At 32.4% G+C, this 22,975-nt stretch overlaps 5 protein-coding genes across 5 annotated transcripts; all 5 read left to right on the top strand.

The window, feature by feature from the left end:
• The first annotated feature begins 68 nt into the window (after positions 1-68).
• LOC133312374 (membrane steroid-binding protein 1) lies at positions 69-2,801 on the top strand. The gene is made up of 2 exons (XM_061513547.1): positions 69-429; positions 2,106-2,801. The coding sequence occupies exons 1-2, from the start codon at positions 116-118 to the stop codon at positions 2,455-2,457; spliced, it is 666 nt and encodes a 221-aa protein (XP_061369531.1). The 5' UTR covers positions 69-115; the 3' UTR covers positions 2,458-2,801.
• Positions 2,802-5,697: 2,896 nt separating this feature from the next.
• On the top strand, positions 5,698-9,427 carry LOC133312393 (protein phosphatase inhibitor 2). Its single transcript, XM_061513570.1, is given in 6 exon segments — positions 5,698-5,725; positions 7,093-7,164; positions 7,332-7,444; positions 7,801-7,980; positions 8,994-9,161; positions 9,164-9,427. Coding segments are annotated over 5 exon segments (531 nt in total). The 5' UTR covers positions 5,698-5,725; positions 7,093-7,159; the 3' UTR covers positions 9,229-9,427.
• A 650-nt stretch (positions 9,428-10,077) lies between these two features.
• On the top strand, positions 10,078-11,031 carry LOC133312388 (uncharacterized). The gene has a single exon (XM_061513566.1). It carries the CDS (start codon positions 10,197-10,199, stop codon positions 10,809-10,811), a length of 615 nt encoding a protein of 204 aa, XP_061369550.1. The 5' UTR covers positions 10,078-10,196; the 3' UTR covers positions 10,812-11,031.
• Positions 11,032-13,344: 2,313 nt separating this feature from the next.
• On the top strand, positions 13,345-14,813 carry LOC133312395 (uncharacterized). The gene is made up of 3 exons (XM_061513572.1): positions 13,345-13,657; positions 13,991-14,076; positions 14,730-14,813. The coding sequence occupies exons 1-3, from the start codon at positions 13,426-13,428 to the stop codon at positions 14,811-14,813; spliced, it is 402 nt and encodes a 133-aa protein (XP_061369556.1). The 5' UTR covers positions 13,345-13,425.
• A 6,294-nt stretch (positions 14,814-21,107) lies between these two features.
• On the top strand, positions 21,108-22,646 carry LOC133312398 (uncharacterized). The gene has a single exon (XM_061513576.1). The coding sequence runs from the start codon at positions 21,169-21,171 to the stop codon at positions 22,528-22,530; it is 1,362 nt and encodes a 453-aa protein (XP_061369560.1). The 5' UTR covers positions 21,108-21,168; the 3' UTR covers positions 22,531-22,646.
• The last annotated feature ends 329 nt before the right edge of the window (positions 22,647-22,975 follow it).

Raw genomic sequence — 22,975 nt, 5'->3', positions numbered from 1 at the left:
TATAATATTTTCTTTATTATATATAAACAACAAAAATAACCTAATCCTCAGTTGATTTTGTTCATAGCCGCTTCACTTTCTCTTTCTTCTTCGTTTCTCTCTCTAACACACAGTAATGGCTCTACAACTGTGGGAGACCCTAAAGGAGGCCATCGTGGCCTACACCGGCCTAGCTCCGGCGACGTTCTTCACAGTGGTGGCGCTTCTCTTGGCCGTTTACTACGTCGTTTCGGGTCTGTTTGGGTCTCCCCCTGACCACCGCCAACACCAAAACCGCCACCTGGAGGAGGAGCAGATGCCGCCTCTGCGCCCACCGGTTCAGCTCGGGGAGATCACGGAGGAGGAGCTCAAGGCATACGACGGCTCCGATCTCGAAAAGCCGTTGCTGATGGCCATCAAGGGTCAGATCTATGATGTCTCTCAGAGCAGGTATAATATAACACTACACAACCCACCCTTAATTGTGAACTGGATCCTTTCTGGGTTTTTTTTTTTGTAGTCAACGCTTATTTTGGGTTTTGGGTTTTTTTATTTTATTTTATGTTGAATCGATGTCCATTTCCAAGTTGGAATTTTTGAGGTTACTCTTATTATGTTTTTGTTTTTGGTGTATTTTATCCTTCTCTCTTTTAATTTTCGGTTTATTTCACGCTTATGTTTTTGTGATTTTTTTTCTGGTGCCTTTTTTTTTTGGGGGATGCCGACTCTATTTGAAAGTTTTTATGTTGAGTTTCTTTTACTGATGTAAGTGTCAGTATTTCTTTTGTTTTCCGTGTTTGGCACCTTAGTATGGCTCTTTTTGTTGCTCCTGTGTCATGTGATGAAAAGAGGATATGCTTTTCATATTATTAAGTCGGTGGTTTGAGTAGAAAATGGAAAGGTGGGGATTGAAAGGTTGAACACGGGACTTGTTTTAAACTATGTTGTCTTTAAGTTCTTTTTCAGTTTTCAACGCTCCATTTTCCATCTTCTCAGTCACACTCCTGAGTAGCTAGAAAAGTGGAAAGTAGACGACAGAGTTGATATGATTTTGAACTAAAGTTGTTGTGGCAAAGAGTGAAAAAGAGTTCATTCTTTTTTCATCTCATGTTTTTGTCATGCCTATGGTTTTTATTTGAAGCTTTTTACATTCTCACCCTTTGCCTTCTCCATCTAGTTGACCCTTAGCTAGAAGTAGCCTTTTCTTAGCTGAAAGATTGTCGCTTTTTCCTTGCTTCACTCCTTTTTTTCATGTGTGTTTCTGTGCAGTGTGCACATTCCAGCTATTTCAACTACAGTTTCGATGCATCTCAAAGTCAACAAAATATAGTACTCAAATAATCCTTATTTTTAATGGGCTAAAGTTTTTTATACTGTTGGATGCTATTTTGAGGATCCGACTAATGTATCAGTCATTTTCTTCCTTTGTAAATGTAATTTTCTCTTAGTCTCTAGTCTGTGTAAATATTGGATTATTGTGCATATTTAGCCTGAAGTAAGTTTTGGGGTCATATCTGAATCAGTCCTGTTGTCTTGGAGAATCCCATTTATTATCCAGAAGACCATAATCAAGCTGTCTTATAAGCTAAGATTTGCATACAATTTTTTTACAGTATACATCGTATATGGCTATGAAAGGTTATCAAGAGCATCTTATTTTTGTGTAGATACAAAATCCTTACTCCTGACTTACTGTTTGTAGCACTGTCATTTCAACATAATAAGCAGATTTGCATCTTTTGTTTCGGTGGTGTTTCATTTAATTTTGATTACAAGAAGTTTCATTTGTTTGTGTTGTAAATTGTAATGTTGTTTGCTTGGTCTGCGCTGGCTACCTTAGATCACCTCCAGTTTCAACTTTCAAATCTTTAGGTATTGAACTTGGTACAATGTAAAATATGAACCTTGGCCTTCTTTAAGAGTGTATATTATATACTTTTAAATGCCAATATCCAATAAACTGAAGTGATATATGACTTTGCTTGATAACACAGTTGCTTTCTCTATTATGCAAGAATGAATTTTGTATATATGTGCTTATGTTTTTCGTTTTTGTTTTTTATGTTTAACTTGATAGAGTGCCCATAATGTTTCTTATCTTTATCACTGTAAATGTGTTCTTCCAGGATGTTTTATGGACCCGGTGGACCTTATGCTCTATTTGCTGGCAAGGATGCTAGCAGAGCTTTAGCAAAGATGTCTTTTGAAGAGAAAGATCTGACTGGGGATATTTCTGGTCTTGGCCCATTTGAACTTGAGGCCTTACAGGACTGGGAATATAAATTTTCAGAGAAGTATGTCAAGGTTGGAACTGTCAAAAAAACAGTTCCAATAACTGAAGCAGAATCCACCGGTGAACCATCAGAATCAGCTCCCCGTGATGTTGATGCTGCTAAGCCTACTGAAGATGACCGATCAGAAACTGCAGCCGTTAAAAGTGATGAAACCCCTTCAAATGTTGGTGCAGATAAAGAGTAACGGTCTGGTTTTCTCACATACGCTTTTGCAAAAAATGATGGGAAAAAACTTATAGGAATCGCTGAGAAGGCTGAGTAAATGTCAGGCAAGTTTTCGTTGTTAGTTTAGACCACCCCTTTTGCGTTGTGGCTCTGCTTGAACATTAAGCCTGATAAATAATGAATTGTTAGTGGTAAATTATAGTTACATCTTCCTTTTGTATTCCATAAGATGTATATTACTTAACGGCAACAGACCAACGACTTTTGGGATCATATGTTGGGCTGACTGCTGAGTAGTGATCTTTTGTATAATCCTTGATGAATAATGCATTCTCTGTGCCAATAATAAATGAAGGATCAGTCTTTTGAACAATTCTTGATGAATTATGCATTGCTTTAGCTTGTACCTTTCAAATGCCGTGGCTTTCTGTTCTCGGAAAAGTTTTGATTGAAAATTTTCATCTGATCCGAAGTGTGTTAAGGCAAGCAATTGATAGTGGACGTTGTGATGTTGCTTTCTTAGTGCCTGATAGCATTTACTTGATTGCTTTTACTGCTAACTTTCGAACAAATAACTTTTGGGAATAAGAAAATTTTTCTTTCAATTCTCTACAGAAACCTCATATACAGCCAAACAAGCTGGCTAAATTTTTTAACTCTACATAAAAGCCAGAGAGAGTGAGAAAATCTTATCAAATTATACGGTGTGTAGATGTATTTCTGTTGGGTGCTAATACGGGCGATGTAATTTAAAAAAAATGCTTAATTGTATTTTTGTTCCGTTCTATTTGTTGTACTTAGTGTTAAGTATGCCATGTGCCTGAGCGAAAAGTTTGTGTGTAACACGGGAATAGATAGTGTAAGTGTGTTGAGACTTGAGAGTGATATTTTACTAAATTGATATCTTAATGAATTTATTGGTCTTTAATCTATTGGAATCTAAAGCTATAAATAGATTAAATATAAAATGGCGTTTTTAGTTATTATTAAATTATATATTTAAATAGATTAAAGTCGTTAAGTCTATTGAGTTTTTTTATTTTGTAAAGTATTATGTAACATACGTAAATTATTGATCATGCAACTTACGTACGTTAGTAATTGAACTACAAATTTACGGAGGATCCTATTTTATTCTTTTAGAAATATTAAGAGATTTAATTACTGCAAAAAATAAAAAAAAATTGCAGAATAAGATCGCAATTGACCAAAATAACGGAATATAAATATAATTAAGCCTGTAAAATAAATAAATTATGGGAAGGATATTATAACAATCACCGTTAGATCGATTATGTTGATCTAACGGTTATATTTATTTTTATCTTTGTATGATTATAATTTTTAATATTTAATACTTTATATTTATTTTCACCTTTGTATGATTATGATTTTTCATATTTAATGCAATATGAGAAATCATACCCATACAAAAATAAAAATAAATATAACCGTTGGATCAATATAATCGATCCAATGATGAAATTGATTGGTAATAACATTGATAAAAATACTAATTGATTGTTACAATATCCTACATCATACTTTAGAGAGGTTATCTGAGAGCAAGAAGGCAGTTCAAGATATGTATGTATTTTTCCTATTAAATTTGAAATCAAGTGCTCTGTTAGTATCGATTTGATCTAATTGGATCCAACGTGAATTTGTAGCTTATGTATATGGGAAAAACACTGATGTTGTAACCCTTCAATTTATATATAATTTTTTTTAATAAATATGGGATCTACCATAAATTAAATCACAATTTAAGAATTCAATTTTTAAACAACACGAGAAAATGAAAGCGCTATGTATGTTACTTTAATGATATGTCCTTTATTAATAAGGAAATTTCACTATGACCGTAAGTATTTGAAAAGTCAAATTTATTTCGTAATAATGTGCTGCAAGATGATTCTCATGATAGTTTTCTTCGTTCTTCATGTAAAATTCTGAACCTTCCCTCTCTTAGATTTTGGCTACGCACAGGAAATATCCGAATAATACAAAATTGGATACTGCAAATTCATATTCTAGTCGTTCAATTTAGGATAGTCCTTTAGTTCTTTTATTGGATTAATTGTAATTTTGGTCTTTGTTATGGTTAATATGTGATTTTGTTCCTTCAACAATTTTGCTACAACTAAAGCTTCAATTTTTTTCTAATTGAAAAAATCAGAGCCTTCGTTAATGTATCATCCAATTACTATAAGAAGTTGGTAACATGATTTAATCTATTCTGAGTTTAGTATATTTAAATACTTAATTTTATGTTTAGTATATTTATATTGAAGAATTTAAACATATTAAAGTCATTAGGAATTTATTATGATCTTAACTCAATAAACTGTCATGCCACGAATATATATAATTGCTCATGTTACTAATTTTTTTTAGTTATTGATCAATAAACTTGAGAAGGAATTTTTCCTAGTAATTGGACAATAGACTTCCGAATAAACTTGATTCTTTAATTAAAAAACTAAGAGGTTTAATTACTACATAAATTATTTAGTAATCAAAATTGCTCATCAACCAATTAACTTGGGCTAAAGGTGATATTGACGTTGAATTGAGAATCAACCTTATTGATTCTTTATTATTTTACAGGGAAATTTTTTTATGTAATAAGAGATTTTTTCTGCAATCTCAAAACAATATTATTTTGTGTTTGAAAAAAAATATCGAATTTTTTAAAATTTTTACTTTTATCTTGTATCGTAAATTTTATTAAAATATCTTAAATTATTTTTTTTGTAATTTACAAAATTATATTATTTTGAAGTTATATAAGATAATTTTTTTTAACCACATTTTTTTTTGTGGGATTAACATTTTTTTTGGAACATAATGACATCAATTTGGGATTTAAAAAAAAAGAGAGTTTAATAAAATTACATAACGAAAAGGATAGGGTTATTTTGACAATTTTTTTTTTTTTTTTACAAATTTTAATACTACACTATATCTTTTTTTTTTTTTGGAAATACTACTACACTATATCTTATTGGTAAGACTTTACTCGAAAGTATCTTACCCGTAAGATATAATATAATTTATAAAAAAATTATAAATATAATTTTCCCAATAAAGAAAATTATAAAAATAAATTTTTTTTAATCCAACAGTCCAACGCCACCTCGTGGGTACACGAAATAGCCGTATCTCATGGAGAAACATTTTTTCCATTTTTTATTTTCTAGTTTTTTGGTTCAACGGTTTTATACTTTTATTAGCGTTTGCAACTTGCAGCCGCTCCAAGCTAAACACAGCAATTCATTTTCTAGGTTCAAGTCTCTCTCTCTCTCTCTCTCTCTCTCTCATGTTTTCTTCACTTCCTTTTTAAAATTTCCAATTCCTCTGGGTGTTTGTTTCCCGAGAAAATGTAAGAAAAAATAGAACGTCTGTTTCTGCTTCTTTTTTTTTTCGTTTTAGATGGTGGCTGCCTTACATTCATGATTTCAATTTGATTGTCAAATTTTTCAAAGGTTTTGTCGCCACGGATCTCTATTTTTCTTTTGCTTTATGCCTTAACCTACACCTCCGTTTTGTGTCAAGAGGACTCTATATACAATCAAATGCGTTAATCGGTTTTTAAAAAAGTACTGTTTCTAGAATGAAATCTTACATTTGCTATTTGGTTATGAAGTTCACTGGAATCATGGTTTTGGATTTATCTTTCTGTGTCCTGTTAATGGAAATAGCATTGTTTGATAAGCTTGAACGGTTTTAGTAGTTTATTCTTCGCCCAGATTGGGCTTTAAATTTTGATGTTCGATTCAGATATTTTGCATTTCTAACCGTGTAATGAAATTGCTCTTTTAATGGTAGTATTTCGTCAACCCATTCCCCCTAGCATGGAATATGATGTAATGCCTTCCCATTGCTAATGTAATGGTGGTGAAATCTGTTAATTTTTAAAGATTTCCAACTGTGTTTCACGTATTTGGAAGAATCTGTTAGATATGAATGTTTTGATGGTAATGTGGAGTTTAAGGTTCATATGGTTAGGTAGATGAGTATAGATGAGCTTTAAGATCAGACAGAGGTGTTAAATTCTCATAGGTGCATCTTCTTTTATTATTATGGCTGTTACATTAAAACCTTATTGCTCATTGGAAGCAGTAGTTGAAGAAATGAATGCATTATTACTTGGTTGTAGTAATAGCTTTCAACAGATCTCTCATGGCTTTTTTACCTTTCTGCTTCAGTCTTTACATGAAGCAATTTGCCACTCTATTTTCCTTGTAGTTGTATTTCTTTTTAATGTTAACTGGAAGTGTATTCTTTATCTTATAAATGGTTTGTCTTGATATGCATTCGCACTACCTCCTTCTATTAAGTATTTATCAATGTTACTATGTACAATATATATATATATATATATCTTTGTTGGTTGATAAGGCTGGCTATTATTTTTATTTTTTTTGGAATGCCTGGTTTTCTTGTGTTTTCCTCTTGTTGCTTCATCAACTTCACGTATGTTTTTAATTGCTTCCGCATTCTTTAACTTTTTTGGGATGTTGTTTCATCATTGATTTTGCGTACTCTTTACTTCTTTTTTTCTCTTTCTTTTCGTTTCTTTTTTTTCTTTCATAATTTCTGTTTTTCGAAGTTCTAGGACTTGCCACATAAACTTGTTATGTTTTTCCAGTTGACCAAGCCACTCGGGGATAGCTTTGCATACTTTTGGTGTTCGAAGAGCCCATTCATCTACGAGAATGAAGTAATACTAGCAATCTGCTTTATTATTTAAATAATTTGGGAAAAGAAAATTATTTAAATTTAACTGAAAATTGAATGGTCCAGATTATTGTATATTCTACATCATAATGAGCTAAACTGAGAAATAATATTATTATTATGAATCTTTCATTTGTTTTTGCATTTCAGGGAACGTGTAAGATGGGATGAGGCTAATATTGGAGAAATTGAGGCAAACAAACCTGTGAGGCAAAAAATTACTGAGCCTAAGACACCGTATCATCCTATGATTGATGATGACAGTATGTAAAGATCATCAGTTAAACTGCATATTTCCTTGTAAACTTTCTTGCATCAGAATAAGTATGTTTGCATGGATATGGCATTCTATAGAAATAATATTAGCGGGGGAAAAGAGATATTTTGCTACCTTGAACTGTAACGTTGCATTTATTCTTCTTGTAGTGGGTATCAAATTCTAAACTTCAGTTTGTCTTCCACTTGGTTTGGTTTCTAAATGTAAAAATCTACTTTAATGTAACTCTACGTTTATGGAGTTTGTTGAAGATCCTTGTTGGTAGTTTTATTCTCAAGCCTTCTCTTTAGCTCAATCACTTTATGTGCTGCTACTTGTCATCTGAATAACCTAATCTTTTAGGTTCTCCATCCCCTGTACAAGGAAGTTTTGATGAATGTATTGATGGTGAAAATCAATCAGTAAATGCTGAGCGGACTGATTTTAGTAATGCGGCCTCTTGTAGCAGAAAAGGAACTAAGCAATCTGATGGCTGGACATCATCCGAGGATGAGGCAGAAGCAACGGAACAAGATGATGAAGGTAATATTAGATCCTCATTTGGTGTTTTTAACAAAGATGGCTACCTTTTATCTTTTTTATTGCGACCATTACTGCTCATATTTTCATCAATTTTGATCCAAATAATCTAATTCTTTTGATAATTTATCATATTATTACCTTAATTGGTGTAAATTACTTGCAACATGGAAGGATTAAGATGAAGTCAAGCTATTTAATTTTGATATTATATTTAACATGAGAATCCAGTATGAACATTAATGAAATCAAGGGTTCTGACAGACATGGTGAAAAAATAATGGATGCAGTTGGTGTCGCACGGTCTTCTGCTTGTGCTTAGTTGTGTCTTCTGCTTGTGTTTAGTATACGCAATGTAAAGAATCAATTCAACCCAAAAGCTTAAGCTGGTGGGTGAGGGCTTTTTCAATGGTTTATATTATTCTCTAATACGCCCCCTTACACGAGAGTTCACTGGGCTTGGAGGGTGGACAATGCACAAACCCACCTACCTGTACTAAGAAATTCCGCAAGAGAAAGTGGGGGATGGTGAGGATCGAACCCGTGACAACCAAACTCTAATACCATATAAAGAACCAATTTAACTCAAAAGTTTAAGCTGGTGGGTGAGAACTTTTTAATAGTTTTTATTATTCTCTAACAAGCAACAAGCATAGCAAGTTGCTAGTTGATACTCTCCAATTTCAGGGCATTGCTAAACCAAGAATTATATGTATCGGGACATCTAGTTATCAACAATGAATTGATCTAAACATGTTGTGCAAGACTGCGAAAGAAATGCTTGTATAGTACTGCGAGTTTAGTAAATATTAAACAAGTTGGTTCTGTCTCTGAATGCCATTACAGAACATGCATCTTTGACCCTCAACTAGAACTTTTTGTGGGCATTTTATCTCATTCTCCATTCTGGGGTATATCATGAGTGTGGAGTAATTTATTGCATTGGTAGATCACTTATTTTATTCCAACCTGATTTTTTTTTTCTGGGTTGGGAATATTATTGGATTCTGAAACAGATAGAAGTTTGAGTTTTAAAGAGCACAGAAGGGCTCACTATGATGAATTCCTTAAAGTCAAAGAGCTGCGACAGAAGCCTTCTCTTCTAGAGGATGAAAACGAGGAGGATAATAATACTGAGCTTGCTAAGGAGGATAACAAATGTGACTCATCTTCTCCAGCGAGTGATAGGTGAAGGAGATTGACATAGTGGGGAAAAAAAGTCTTCCATTCAATGCCTCCAACTCCAACTAAATGTTTCTTATATGCTAATCAACAAATAAAACTTCTTTGTATTTTGTGGACAGAAAATAACAGAATGATTCACTGTATTCGTTTTGTCATGTGTGTGAATAGCTTTTCTCTTTACACCGGGTATGTTCATAAGTCTATGCATGATCCATGCTCTTGTAATCTGCCAAATGAGATTCTGTTTGGCAAGCAATGAAATATTCCGGTGACAATTTTTTTTGAGGGATAGTTTCTTACAAGTAGCACTTCACTCGTGGCTTTTAGGTAAATAAGGTTTGATGCTTATATGGATATTGATTTTGCTTGCTGACATTTCATTTTATCTTCGGGTGTGGGAGGTAATCACCAATCTTGGCTCGCTCGTGTAGGCATTGCGCGGAAACTTTTTTAGTACATCCTTTTTACAAAAAGGAAAAGTTTTCTTCTTAGTTAAACACTCACATTTATCGTTATTTTCATCTAAATTTTTTTATTTTTTTATTTTTTTGGATCATCGTATGATGCAGCGGTAGCACCAAGCTTCACACATGTTTTGGGGTAAGTAAGGGTAACTGAACCGAGTTACCGGTGTATGGAGTTATTTTATGATGTGGTGCAATTATGCCACCGTTACCTTTTCTGTGGAATAAAATGTTATATATCATTATCATAAAACTATTAATTTAATATTTTTACTGTATTGAAATATTTTAAATTTAACACTTTATGTATGTGACTGCAATTTTCTTAAGTTTTAAAGTGACCAAATTATCCATGCGTTTATCCTAGTAATTATAGTTCTGCAACCTAGGATCAATCAAATAAAAAAAGATGATAAATTGCAGCAGAAAAGAAATTTCAAAAATTTCTGGCCATCAAACTTGGATAGAATATAACCCTTAACAAAAACCCTCAAAAGAAAAAAAAAAATGCACATAAAAGAGCCAAAAGTCCATTAGCAGGTTGTGAAGTGTGATGAGTGAAGAAGAGTGATGGCGTCTAATTCTAATTGCGAAGAAGTGGCTTCAATGGCCACACAAATCTGCACCCAAATAGCTTCCATATTCTCAAAGCCCACCCATCCATACCCGCCCCCACTGAACCTATTAGTCACCGAACTCGCTACCGTTGCCTCTCAAAACGGCCGCGTTTTCCTTTACGGCGTGGGCCGAGAAGGCCTCATGCTCAAGGCCCTCTGCATGCGCCTCGCTCACCTGGGCCTATCGGCCCACCTCGTCTTCGACATGACCACTCCCCCCATCGCCGCTGGCGACCTCCTCGTTGCCTCTGCCGGTCCCGGCGGCTTCTCCACCGTCGACGCCATATGCGCGGTGGCGCGTTCCCACGGCGGAAGGGTGGTGCTCCTGACGGCCCAGCCCGATAAGGGGTCTTGCATGAAGCACGCTAGCGCGGTGGCCTACGTGGCGGCGCAGACCATGGCGGATGATGCGGACGCAGGTGATGAGAAATCTCGGCCGTTGCTTCCGATGGGAAGTTTGTACGAAGGGGCACTGTTTGTTCTGTTTGAGATGGTTGTTCACAAGTTGGGTGAGGCCCTGGGTGAGAGCCCTGAAGCCGTTCGATCTCGCCACACAAATCTCGAATGAAATGGTATCAGCCGTTCATCTTGTTTTTTGTTGTGTGATGGGATCACCATGTATTATTGTTGTTGGAAAATTATGCTATTTACACAAATTCTGTAGTTGAAAATATGTACGGGGATGTAAGTTATGTAACTGTTTAAACCTTTCTAAATTTCATGTGGAGTATGATTCTGCTTAGTGTTTGGCTAATATTGTTAAGGAGAAATTCACCAAAAAAACATAATAGTGTTCAAGGATAAAATATGTTAATTTTAAAATTTATTTTTTTTTAAAAAAATATATTAGATTGTGTCTTTTTCTTATTTAAAATAATATAATTCTATGTCAAATATTTTTCCTAATTTTTAATTAATTGTTTAAGAGTGCAAAGAGCTTCTTGTTTTATTATTTATCAAATAAACTAACTTCCAACGAAATGAGTTCATTATCAGTTTTTGGATTGTTTAATAATAAAAGGGTCCATGGGAGATTATCAGGATAGGAAGCTTTAGTAATGATGGCATGAGAAAGTGCCAATGATGACGGGAACAAATTAAGAGGAATTGCTTTCTTTAAGCAAACGTAATATCCTAGAATGAAAAGTTACTTGTTGGTTGTAACCACAATCGTTGAGTGTCGTAAACTTGTAACTTTGTCCATTAAAGTTGTGTTTTAAATGTTCCAAATTGTGAAGTATGGTAACGTGATAAGCTTTCAAATTAGGAAAATATTGTAAGGGAAATTTCGTAATGGAAGACGAAATTGCAACATGAACTATTTATATGACTAAAAAATCTGTAGCTTTATGCTGAAATCTCAACTGATTCTGTGTTGGTTCCTCTGGCAAGGATCAAAGCCATTTATGGCAAGCCCCACCTCATCAGCATCCTACACTTGGTAATTCATTTTTATTTTTTATTTTAATTTCATTAAATACTTTAATGACTTTTTTTTTTGAAGTCAAGTTTATTCACTTTTAATTGGATGTATTTAAGAATTTATAATTAATAATAGTTGATAAAGGGTATCAATATACAATTAGGAGTGTCACTATATCACATCAACGTATGACAAATACTTGATTATTTCAAATTATTTTACAAATTAATTTGATTATTTAATGATTATATTCAAATGTATAAGTAAGATCTGCTGGAATACAAGAGTTTCTCATGTTTCTCAAAATATGTCGTACATTCCTTCTTTGATATTCTGTACGTATGTAAATTGTTTTTTAATAGTCATGATAGGTATTTTTTATAAAAGGAGAATTGTGTATGAAAAAAATACATATAAACAATTTTTAATAATTATTATATTTATACAAAAAATTTGATTATTATATTTAAACAATTTTTAATGATTATTTTCATATCTCGCCTACAAAAACTAGCAGGCAAACGTCGATAACCGTACCTGGTCATTTCTTACTATTCATAATCTTTCTCAGGTTCTTTGTCTTCTTTACGGGTTTAATATCTATATTAGAAGATAAAATTATATTTTATACACGCACAAAATTATGTGAAACTCAAATAAAGTAATACGAAAAAAAAAAACATAAAATTCATATACTTTTACGTAGACGTAACGTTAAAAATATTAAATCCTTTCTTTATTATGTCTATTATTTTTCGATTCTGGTATGACTTTTCTTTTCTTTTCTTTGCTACGCTGTCCTTTTCTCTTTTAATCCCCTAAATATCTCTCCTTCGTTTTCTGACCATTAATCTCTCTCGACGAATATTACTAGAAATCCTAAAATTGCCTTAAAGCAATTGATAACACTAATAATAAATACTAGATTAATTTACTCTGTATTTTTTTTTATGTAAATAAAGAGTAAATACTTTGATTTAAAAAATATGTAAAAAAGAATCATTTAAACATATACGAAATATTAGTTTATAAATAAAAATAAACTCATAATTGTAAATATAAAAAATAAAACAAACAAAATAACTAGTAATAATGTAAGAGCTGATTTTGGTTGTTTCCAATGAATACTCAATAATTGATTAGACTAATGTTAAACAAGATGACAACTATTATTGAATTAAATATATCTGAGGGAAAGATATTGTGATTGTTTATTTCGGAGTTGTTATCAATGTTTGATGTTCATATATAGTACCTTACTATGTTCTAATTTTTGTTTTTTCGTATAATGTTTCAAACTGACTTAATGACTTTACTAATCAAAGCTTAATATCTAGAATTGTCCATGTAGTTTTGGAGAATAGATATTTGTTAATTAAAATTTTCAACAAAGTAAATGACTCTAGAATTTGAACCGCACGCTAATTATAAGATTCCTTTCTCGCACCCGTGTATAACTATATTTTCATTTGATTCTTTTTAATTTTTATTTCTTATAGCCGTGACACCGTGACCGTGTGTATACTAATATCCGTACAATACATGATAAAAAAAGAAAAAGAAAAAAGTATCAAGATATTTTGGTTTGGTTTTGAGAAAAAACGCAGATGGGCAGCTAAGAAAGCGAGTATAACTAACTGTATTCAGATATTAATTTCCCCTCACTCACTCACTCTCACACAACACATCACACCTCTTTTTCTATCTTCCCTTTCCCTTACACCAAACCAAACCCAACCCCTTCTTGTTCTTACGCTCAATGGAATCTACGGTGCACGTGGCTGAGAGCCAAACGACGCCGGTTTGGACGGACGAGAAGCACGTGCACTTCCTCAACAGCATGGAAGCCTCCTTCGTCACAACAATGCTCCACCGTTATGGTCGTTATGGCTTGAACCACCATCTCCGCCTCGACCGCCATATACCCGACACCTCCGATTCCACCTTGGATTCCATACCACGCCGCAGAACCAAGAAACATGCACCCTCAGGTACCTCTCCCCCCAAAAAATATCTTTTTTTTTTTTTTTTTTAGTTTTAATTGTTGGCGTTGGTTAGAATAATAATAAGGCAGCGTTTGGGTGCACATTTGTGATTTAATGCGTTTGCAGAGGGTGTAAGATTACAACTTACACCTAAAGGAAAGGGACGTCGTTATTCGTTAAAAAAATATCGAATATACCTCTTAGATATTTGTCCATAAAGCACTTGATTTTTTTTATTTATCTTATCTTTACACTATTTGTTCATAAAAATATTGTGACAATTCACAAATATCTTCTTACATTTGGGGTTCAATTTTTTCTGATTTTTTCATGTGACAGATTCAATGGGTCCAATTAGAGTCAGAATGGGGAGCAGAAGGACGAGGAGGAGATCATATCAACTGCATAATTCATCATCGGAGCAGGTGTGTCTGTTACCGTTGGATCGTGATCGGACGGTCATGGACAAGAGCAAAAGCCTTTATCATGACCCACAGTAATGTGGGGGCTTTTATATACTATGTTTTATATGTTTACGCTTTGTTTGCTCTTCAACTTTTTTTGGCTTTATAAATTCAATTATTGGAGTACTTAACACAAGCAAGATATTTTGGTGCGTGGGGTTTTAGCTTCTTCAAGCAGTGCATGTTTATAAAATATTCTTTTTCTCCCAAAACAGATTTTTTTTTTTTTCTTTCTTACAAAAGTTGTTTTGCGTAACTATGTCTGGGGGAAAATCGGATAAAATTAATAATAATAATAATAGATTGTTTATTTATACTGAAAAAAGGACATAATGAAAAAGCTTTTTGGTTTCAACATTTTGATTGTAATTAGATGGGTTAATTTGTTTGCGTGATATCTTTATTATATTTGTCCCTTTAAAATATTTACCCTTTCATAATATATAATATAAACAAATTATTTCGTGTCGTTTAATATTGTATGATCTTAAAACAGTTGCATGTCCTTTTATTAAATAAATTATGTTATCCTAAAATCGCTTTCTAAGTTAATATATTGAAACATTTATATATGTGTATTGGGAGTAATGGGTGATTTTCATATGTTCTTACAGGTTGTCCCACAAGTAGAAAATGGAAGAGAAGGTGCTACTTGTGTTTTTGGAGAAGATGATAACGAACAGAGAAGTAATGTTTAGGGTACCTCCTCCCACCTGCAAGCAAAGCAAAAATTCAGGGCTGTTTACCCCCCCCCCAAAAAAAAAGAAGAAGAAGGAAAATTCAGGGTTTTTTTATATTTAATTTTAATTTTTAATTTTTTCATTTGTAGGTTATTTTAGCAATTCTTTCTCCGCCTCTCTCAGTTTTTTAAAGTTGCTTGCATATGTATGTGTACAATAAGAACAAGAAATTTGAATAAAGTATTATTTCGATAAGATATTAAGGACGTATATGTTAATTTTGTACTCCACGTTACTACTGCTACCGCTAGCTAAGCTGTTTTGGCATTACGGTGCTGCGTACGTTTTCTTTGTTTCTTGAAATTGTAAAATAAAGCAAGGTTTAGAGATATATATGGAAGATATTTTATTTTATGCAAGTTCTAGCTAGGTAAGATCTTTCCAAGATTCTATTTCCATGGCAGTGGTGGCATGGGAATAATAGAAGACCAAATAAAGTAATTTTTTTGTGATATTTTCGTAGTTGCATATATATGATATGATATTACATTCAATAATTGATATCAATTAATGCATTAGAAGATATTGATATCAATATATAGCACGTCATTATGATAGAGGTTGTTGGTGTGTTAATCCTTTCAATTCCAATTCAGTAATCCACAGTATGCACTCTCTTTTCATTTGGAAAATTCCATGCGAGTTTGCCCATTGCCAACTTCACATCTCTGCTCCTTGATGTTAACCCTTTTCTTACACATTCGATGAATTTATATTCTATTCTTTATACATCGTAGAAAATCTGTTTTGATTACTGAAATCATTTCATTATTTTCTTAATATAGGTAATATGTTGTATTTATATACTGCGTCTTCATTTCATGTGGGAATTAACTCAGTCCTTATTTAAAAATAAATAATAATGTACCCTGAAAAAACATTGTGCAAATAAATCATCACATTATTACTTCGATTACATTTTGGTACCATTCAAGTATGGGGGATTGATTTTTCACATTCAGTAGTCAGTAGTGGGTAAAAAATGAATTGTATGAATAGTATATGTGAAGTTTGTTGAATTTATGTGAGTTTAATATTATAAGGATGGTACATTATACATCTGATTATTTAGAAAGATGAAAATTTAATTTAATGCAAAAAAACGGTAATTTATATTAATTGTATAAATTATTAATGAATTTTAAAAGTATTTGTCAAAACTTAAAAAAATTGAATAAAATAATTATTTATAAAGTCAAAATGAAATTATAAAAACTATATTTTGAGAGATAGAAAAATATGGCTACATTTTTTCATACTTATTTTACCTATTCATTTTTAACACAATTATATCAAAATCACGAGAAGATAAAAAAATAATAAAGTTCAGTTGAAATTCTTATTTAATAATATTGAACAGGAACGAGTAGAGTAGATATAAAAAACAAAAATCATATCCCTTGACAATTTTTTTTTTTTACTTTGACACATCCCTAATGGTTAACTAGTCATCTCCAAGTAGTCATTTCATTTTTATTTTTTACTAAAAAATAAATAAAATAATAAATTTCTAACTGATCGAAAAAATAAAAATTAATAACAAAAATTTAATATACAAAGGCACACACGTGCTCAAAGACAACTCACAAAGACCCCACCTCAATACCCCTCGAACTTTTCACAAAGTCAACATATGCTTTATGTATAGCGATAAGCCGCCCTTATGTTATAAGTTCAGTGGATTGAAAACAAAAGGGTAAGTTCTTCATATCAGAGAAGGGGTGGATGAAATAGCATAACTTATAATTTCTTTAATGTGGGCCTTAGAAACTATGAAATGACATTAGGTTAAGTTTATTCATTTCTTTTTTAATGTGGGACTTTGAAAAACATTTTTTTCTTCATTTCTTTTTCTTTTTCTTCCTTTTTTGTTCTTTTTCTCTCTCTTTCTTTTTAAATCAAACCGATCAAGATAAGGTGTTTACAGCAACTATCTAAAGTAACATCACAAGCATTTAAAATATTTGTTTATGTGATCTTGCACCTTTTGTGTACGAATTGCATATGTTATTAACGTGTATAAATAAAGAGTTTGGTGTATTTTTTTAATTTATAAATAACAAGAATAATATTAAATAGACTATTCAAGGAAAAACCCAAACATATGTAGAATTTTATGTCTATTTATACAAACAAGTTTTTATGTAATACTATCAATTTATATATAAATTTGATGTTACAACAATGAGTATAAACTAAGTCCTTGTCTATACAAAAATGTTATTTGCAAGGTTGTTAAAATCGAGATCTTAAGTAAAATCGAAAGGAATTAAAAAAGCGTAAAATGTAAAATCGTAATGTAAAAAAATTATAAAAGCGTAAAAGCGTTTGAAATATTAATAAAATCGTTTTGGTAAAAAAAAATCATAAAACATAAAATCGTAGTGATAAATCAAGATTTTAACAACAATGATTATTTGTATAACATCAAACATAAAAGTTAGAATTGGATTTTTATTGAAAAGAAAAAAAAAAGAAATGAGATAATAAATTATTACCTAAGCATGCCTTCGAACAACTTACATAAACATACACATATTCAAGTATTGGAAATAGTGAAATTGGAATATATATATATATAGCAATATCCTTTGACACCGGTGTCAAATTTGAAATTTGACACCTCATCTGAGAGCCGTTAGATCAAAAAAGATCAATGGTGTCACATGCTCACAAGTCAGAGTCCTTGATCTTTTTTGATCTAACAGTTCTCAGATGAGGAGTCAAATTTCAAATTTGACACCGGTGTCAAAGGATCATGCCTCATATATATATATATATATATATATATATATGGAAATATATATTTTTGCAGTTACTGCCAGTGTTATTAAAACCCTATATATATATATATGGGAAATGTTAATCTCCGGCGACAGAAAGGAAAACAATTCTACTGCACACTCATCGGTAACAGAGTGTCTCTCCCTTTTTCTTTTTTTGAAGTCACGGGTTCCACCTAAAAATTGTCTCTGCTAGAGATTAATTTTTTTACCTACTACAAGAGAATATATATATATATATATATATATATATATATATATATATAGAGAGAGAGAGAGAGAGAAAGAGAAAGGGCTCTCTTCCGGCACTTGTTTTGTGCTCTTAAAACACTATACTCTCTTCTAAAAATAGAAAAGAAAATGAATTAAGAGGGAAATATAAAAAAAAATTGAAGAAATTTAAATGGAACCAATTTTTTCCATTTTGAAAAAAAGGGGAGTACCCCAAAGCACAATGAAAAATTCCGCTCTCTTCTTTAAGGAAAAAGGGAAAATCATATGCGTCATGAGATGAACTACTTTTCTTTGCTCCTTCAAATCAGGTGAACAAGAAGCAGCGATCGAATCGGGGGAAATGCCGAAAAGTGAAGGTAGAAGAAGGATAAAGAAAAAGAGAGAACAAATTTGAAACATATGAAAATGAAGTCAAGATACAGAAATCAGTCCTAACTCCTAAGTATGTTACACTTACTCCTTGCATCTTCCTTTCTTAATTTCTTGAGCTCTCTTCCTAGGGGCTATTTATAGGTTTCAACTTTCAATGGCTTAATTTGGAGGCCACTCAAGTTCTTCCCTTTATGATGGACAAGCTAAGCTCTTTATCCAATTCTACCAAACCACAATTCCTTATTAAATTCCTAGTTGTCAATTACCCCTGTCATGCTAAAAGTAGATTTTAAAAAAAATTGAAGGGGAGAAAAAAAAAGAACAAGATTTGAAATCTTCCAACCAAAATTTACTTAATATCTTAGGAAAGTATGCCCCAATACCTAAAGTTTTTGGGCTTATTTTCTCAGCAAATAGCAAGTAAATCGGTCATATACAAGTTTGATTTTGACAAATGGGATGAAAAAGGATAGTAAGCGAAATATTTCCCCTAAGAAACAATTTGGTCAGGATAAGCCCAAACTCCCAGGTATTTTGGGGTACCTAAGCCCAAATTGTCTTCTAAGTCCAACTTTGGATCTAGCAAAATCGGTGCATATCACTATAACTCGAACCATTTGAAACTCTATAAACTTATTATTTTCTTACTTTTCAAGTTTATAAGTTCCTACCCTTTCCAATGATTTTTATTTTTTTTATTTTTTTGGGTAGACTCAATGATTTTCAAATTTACCCTTTAAAAGAAAATTTTAGTTTTTACATATAGTGAATGTGCAAAAAAAAAAATTATTATTATTTGATAATATATCATCACGTTATTACAAGAATATGATAACAACAATTTAATGGATCTAACTTAAAAAAAAGTTTAATATTAATGCTCTATAAGTGGAAACCCGTTGGTTTCATGTGCATTAGAATGACATTAATTGTTAGCTAAGTACAAAATAAAGCTCAAACTCAACAACATCTAATTTAATAAACAGAAGAATATTTCTGCATTTACTCCCAAAACGACGTCGTTTTGGGATTGAAATATTAAAAAACTATAATTATAAAAATTATAATAATCCTGAAATAAATTGAAATTACAAAAATACCATGATTTTCGTCCCAAAACGACGTTGTATTAGACTTACTGCAGATAATTTATCTGTAGTAAATGCAGAAAAAAACAAGTCCTTTAACAAATATACTTACCCACACCAAAATATATATATATCTGTGTGTGTGTGTGTGTGTGCTGAGAGATCTTTGGACTGCAGTAGAAAACTTAGAAGTCTTATTCTCATCTCAGCAGTTGATTTTCGTCTATTTGTTTAAAATTAATAATTAATTAATATAACTCAATAAAGTATAATCGTTAGATAATGATTAACGTTTCTCCTGTCACAAGAAATAAATTTATATCTGCAACTTTAATACGACGTCGTTTAGGGGTTAAAGAATGAAAATAAAAAGTATTTTAGTAGAATTCATGATTCGCGTGGGAATGTATAATTTCAAAAATATCCTTTATTTTTAATCCTAAATCTCAAATCGTTTTTGGGCTGTAGGAGATAATTTTATCTCATTGTCGATAAATATTTTTCCCATATACATATATATGAGACAAGATATTCTTACATCGACGTAAGAATAAGAAGTTTTACACCAAATACTGATAATTGATTTGCTTGCATCCAACGATTCAAATATTTGATAAATCATAACCGTTAGATATAGATAGAAACAATGATCAAGATTGAAGTGTAACTTGCATCGGTGTAAAATGATCCTGACTTTATATTTATTTATATATATATATATATTGGCTTTAATGTTTCTAAAGTGAATGTAGATAATTTATCTATATTCGCTCATAAAATGATGTCGTTTTGGTTGAAGAAATAAAAAATTATAATGAAAAAAACTATAACTCTGAAATAAATTATAATTACAAAAATATCTTGATTTCCGTCTCAAAATGACGTCGTTCTGGGCTCAATGTAGATGAGTTATCTACATTGACCGTAGAAAAAGCGAACCTATATATATATATATATATATATATATTTATATTTAAACTAGACTAATTAATGTGGGTGAAGTAATAGAGTATTTTTTTTTTTTGGATTTGGATCCTATCATGTGTAAAAGTAGTCACGTGATCATGTTATTTGATCACAACCACTTATTATGATGAGATAAAAAAGAGAAAAATGTATGATTTTTAAATAAGTGGTTGTGATCAAATAACCTGACCACATGATTACTTTTACACTCGATTAATGTTGTAAACTCAATTGTTGAATAATTTAATTTTAATAAATTATTATTATTGAATAATTATAAAAATGTATTATCAAATGATTATATATTAATGTACATTTTTTTAATTAACATCATATTAAATAAAAATTTCATTAACGAATCCACTATGAACACTAAACAGGGAGCAAGTAGTACATTGACATTAATACTTGTAATCTATGAAGCACCGACACTTCAAAAACCCTGACCTGTCGTGTCCGACACTTTCCGATACTCCGACACTTCCCGACACTCTAAATTCGTTGGATTACTATTATCATTTTATTGAGTTTAATATAAATATTTGAGATATCTTATGTTTCTTTACAAAATTGATGGATATTATAAGTTTAACTTCATTTTTTATTAAATTATTGAGTATTAAATATAATATACATTATATAAATTTAAAATAATATTTAATACAAAACGTGTCTTAACTTGTCGAAATCTAACATTTTTTAAAATTAAGGATTGGAGTATTGTGTCTCGTTTTCCGAGTCGGTATCGACGTTAGATAGATTGTAATAGCGGAAGCATCAAACAAACTCCATCATCTGTCGAACAGAAAAGAAGGAACACCATTAACCTTAACAAGAGTGAATTCGACAAGAAGACAAGAGCAACCCACAATGCTCGAGTTGGTGGTGTTGTACAAGAACCCATTACTCCACACATCACTAATTCTCATCCTCGCATTCATCTTGACCTTCTTCAAAATCCCCATCCTCTTCCTCTACGGTATTCAAACCTACGTTCACCCTGATTCCCAATCCCAAAACAATGGCGTAAGAGCTGCCATTCGCCGCCCCGGTTCCAACCTCGACCTAAAGAAGAGGAACAAGTCAAAGGACAAGGTCGATTTCGATGAAAACAATGCTCAGATCTTCAGGCTCAGACTCGACCACGGCCACCTTCAATCTCGTCTCTTTGTCAATCACTATTCCCTCGCTTTCACCCTCTCCTTTCTTGCCCTTTCTTCGATCTTGCTTCACAATTTCTTGGATTCTTCCCAGAATCATGGGTTCTTCGCAAATGGGGTTTTTGTTCCGGTTCTGCTATCAATTTCGAGTCTTTATACGTGGGGGGTGGTGCTTGCTAGGGTCACGTTTGAGAGATCGGCGTCCAGGAGGTCGGAGAAGCAATTGAGTGTTGTTTTTGGGGCTTTGGGGCTTTTCTTAGGGCTTTTGCTTGTTCCTGAAGGTGCTTCCTCCGTTTTGGACTTCCATTTTGTTGTTCCAATTGATGGGTTTTGGAGGGTTTTCATTGCTGCATTGATGGGTTGTCTTGCGGGTTTTCTGTTTATTCCTGCTGCAAGAAGTGCACGTTCCTTTTGGCTTGGAACCGATCAGCTTCGTTGCAATTTGTCAATGATAACGTGTGGATGGTTTACCCGCTTGATCCTTTATGCAAATCAAATCTTTGTTATGTTTGTGGCTTCTCTGTGGATTACATCGTTGGCTGAAATTTTTGTAAACAAAAACTACAATAACAGCGAGGGAGCTAGTGCAACAACGAGTGGATTTGGTAATGCAGAGAAATTGGTTGGGAATATGGGGCTCCTGCCATCTGATTTTAGTAGCTTTAGGCGCTGGTGCTTGTTGGGGTCAAGTTTGTTGCATATTATGGCGTTAAGGCCAAACCTGCAAATGTATCTGAATGAAGCTTTGTTGTCTTGGTACCAAAGGCTTCATGCTAGCAAGGTTCCTGACTTGGATTATAGTAGGGCTAAGATGTTTCTGCATAATCACTACTTGTGCCTTGTGGTTTTGCAATTTCTTGCCCCTCCTGTGCTGGTACTTCTCTTTCTTGGCTTATCTCAGATTGATGGTCTGTCCTTTGGAAATTTCGAATTGTTAAGTAATTTACTGCCTAGCTCTGCTTTCTTCGAGGAAGTTGCTTTGTTTTTGGCTTGGTGGGTAACCTTTCTGTGGGCAATATTCTCTTCGGTGTTCCTTATGCTACATCGCCATTGTATTTTATATGTTTCTTGAGCTTTTGTTTTCTTGAGGACGATTCTATTCGGCCTTTCAGTGAGTCTTTTATTGTAAGTTGAATACTTTTGTGGAATTTTGAGAGGAGTGTTGGACTTATAGCGTAAGTTTTGAAGGTTAGTTGATGCATTGTGATTCTTTAGGTAACGGCAGATTTTCAAATATAACTGAGTTGCTTGTTGCTGTTGACTAAGTTATTGGACATACTGTAAACTGACTATAGAAAGGCCAAAGTTATATATTTCACATTCCCTCCGAAATATCCTGCAAACTTACATACATAGTAGTTTGTTAATTTGGTGCATGCTTGATAAGTTCATAGATTATTTATGGTGCATTTAAGTATAATTATGAACATGTAAAGTTTATGTGACGTAATTTTTAGTTTTAGAACTGTGTTAAATAAATGCAGAAATAAACTACTATTATTGTTGGAATGGTAATG

This window comes from Gastrolobium bilobum, unplaced genomic scaffold (genome assembly GCF_033153095.1).
Source record: "Gastrolobium bilobum isolate Gb01-03AN ecotype WA unplaced genomic scaffold, APGP_CSIRO_Gbil_v1 utg5148, whole genome shotgun sequence".
In the NCBI taxonomy this organism is placed as follows: domain Eukaryota; kingdom Viridiplantae; phylum Streptophyta; class Magnoliopsida; order Fabales; family Fabaceae; genus Gastrolobium; species Gastrolobium bilobum.
This window is presented reverse-complemented; position numbering and strand designations above follow the sequence as displayed.

What these genes read in the sequence shown, in the direction of transcription:
- LOC133312374 (XM_061513547.1), top strand. Translation starts at nt 116, where the DNA reads ATGGCTCTACAACTGTGGGAGACCCTAAAGGAGGCCATCGTGGCCTAC. An exon ending in TATGATGTCTCTCAGAGCAG is followed by an intron (nt 430 to 2,105) that starts GTATAATATAAC and finishes GTGTTCTTCCAG; the next exon opens with GATGTTTTATGGACCCGGTG.
- LOC133312388 (XM_061513566.1), top strand. Translation starts at nt 10,197, where the DNA reads ATGGCGTCTAATTCTAATTGCGAAGAAGTGGCTTCAATGGCCACACAA.
- LOC133312395 (XM_061513572.1), top strand. Translation starts at nt 13,426, where the DNA reads ATGGAATCTACGGTGCACGTGGCTGAGAGCCAAACGACGCCGGTTTGG. An exon ending in CAAGAAACATGCACCCTCAG is followed by an intron (nt 13,658 to 13,990) that starts GTACCTCTCCCC and finishes TTCATGTGACAG; the next exon opens with ATTCAATGGGTCCAATTAGA. An exon ending in ATAATTCATCATCGGAGCAG is followed by an intron (nt 14,077 to 14,729) that starts GTGTGTCTGTTA and finishes ATGTTCTTACAG; the next exon opens with GTTGTCCCACAAGTAGAAAA.
- LOC133312398 (XM_061513576.1), top strand. Translation starts at nt 21,169, where the DNA reads ATGCTCGAGTTGGTGGTGTTGTACAAGAACCCATTACTCCACACATCA.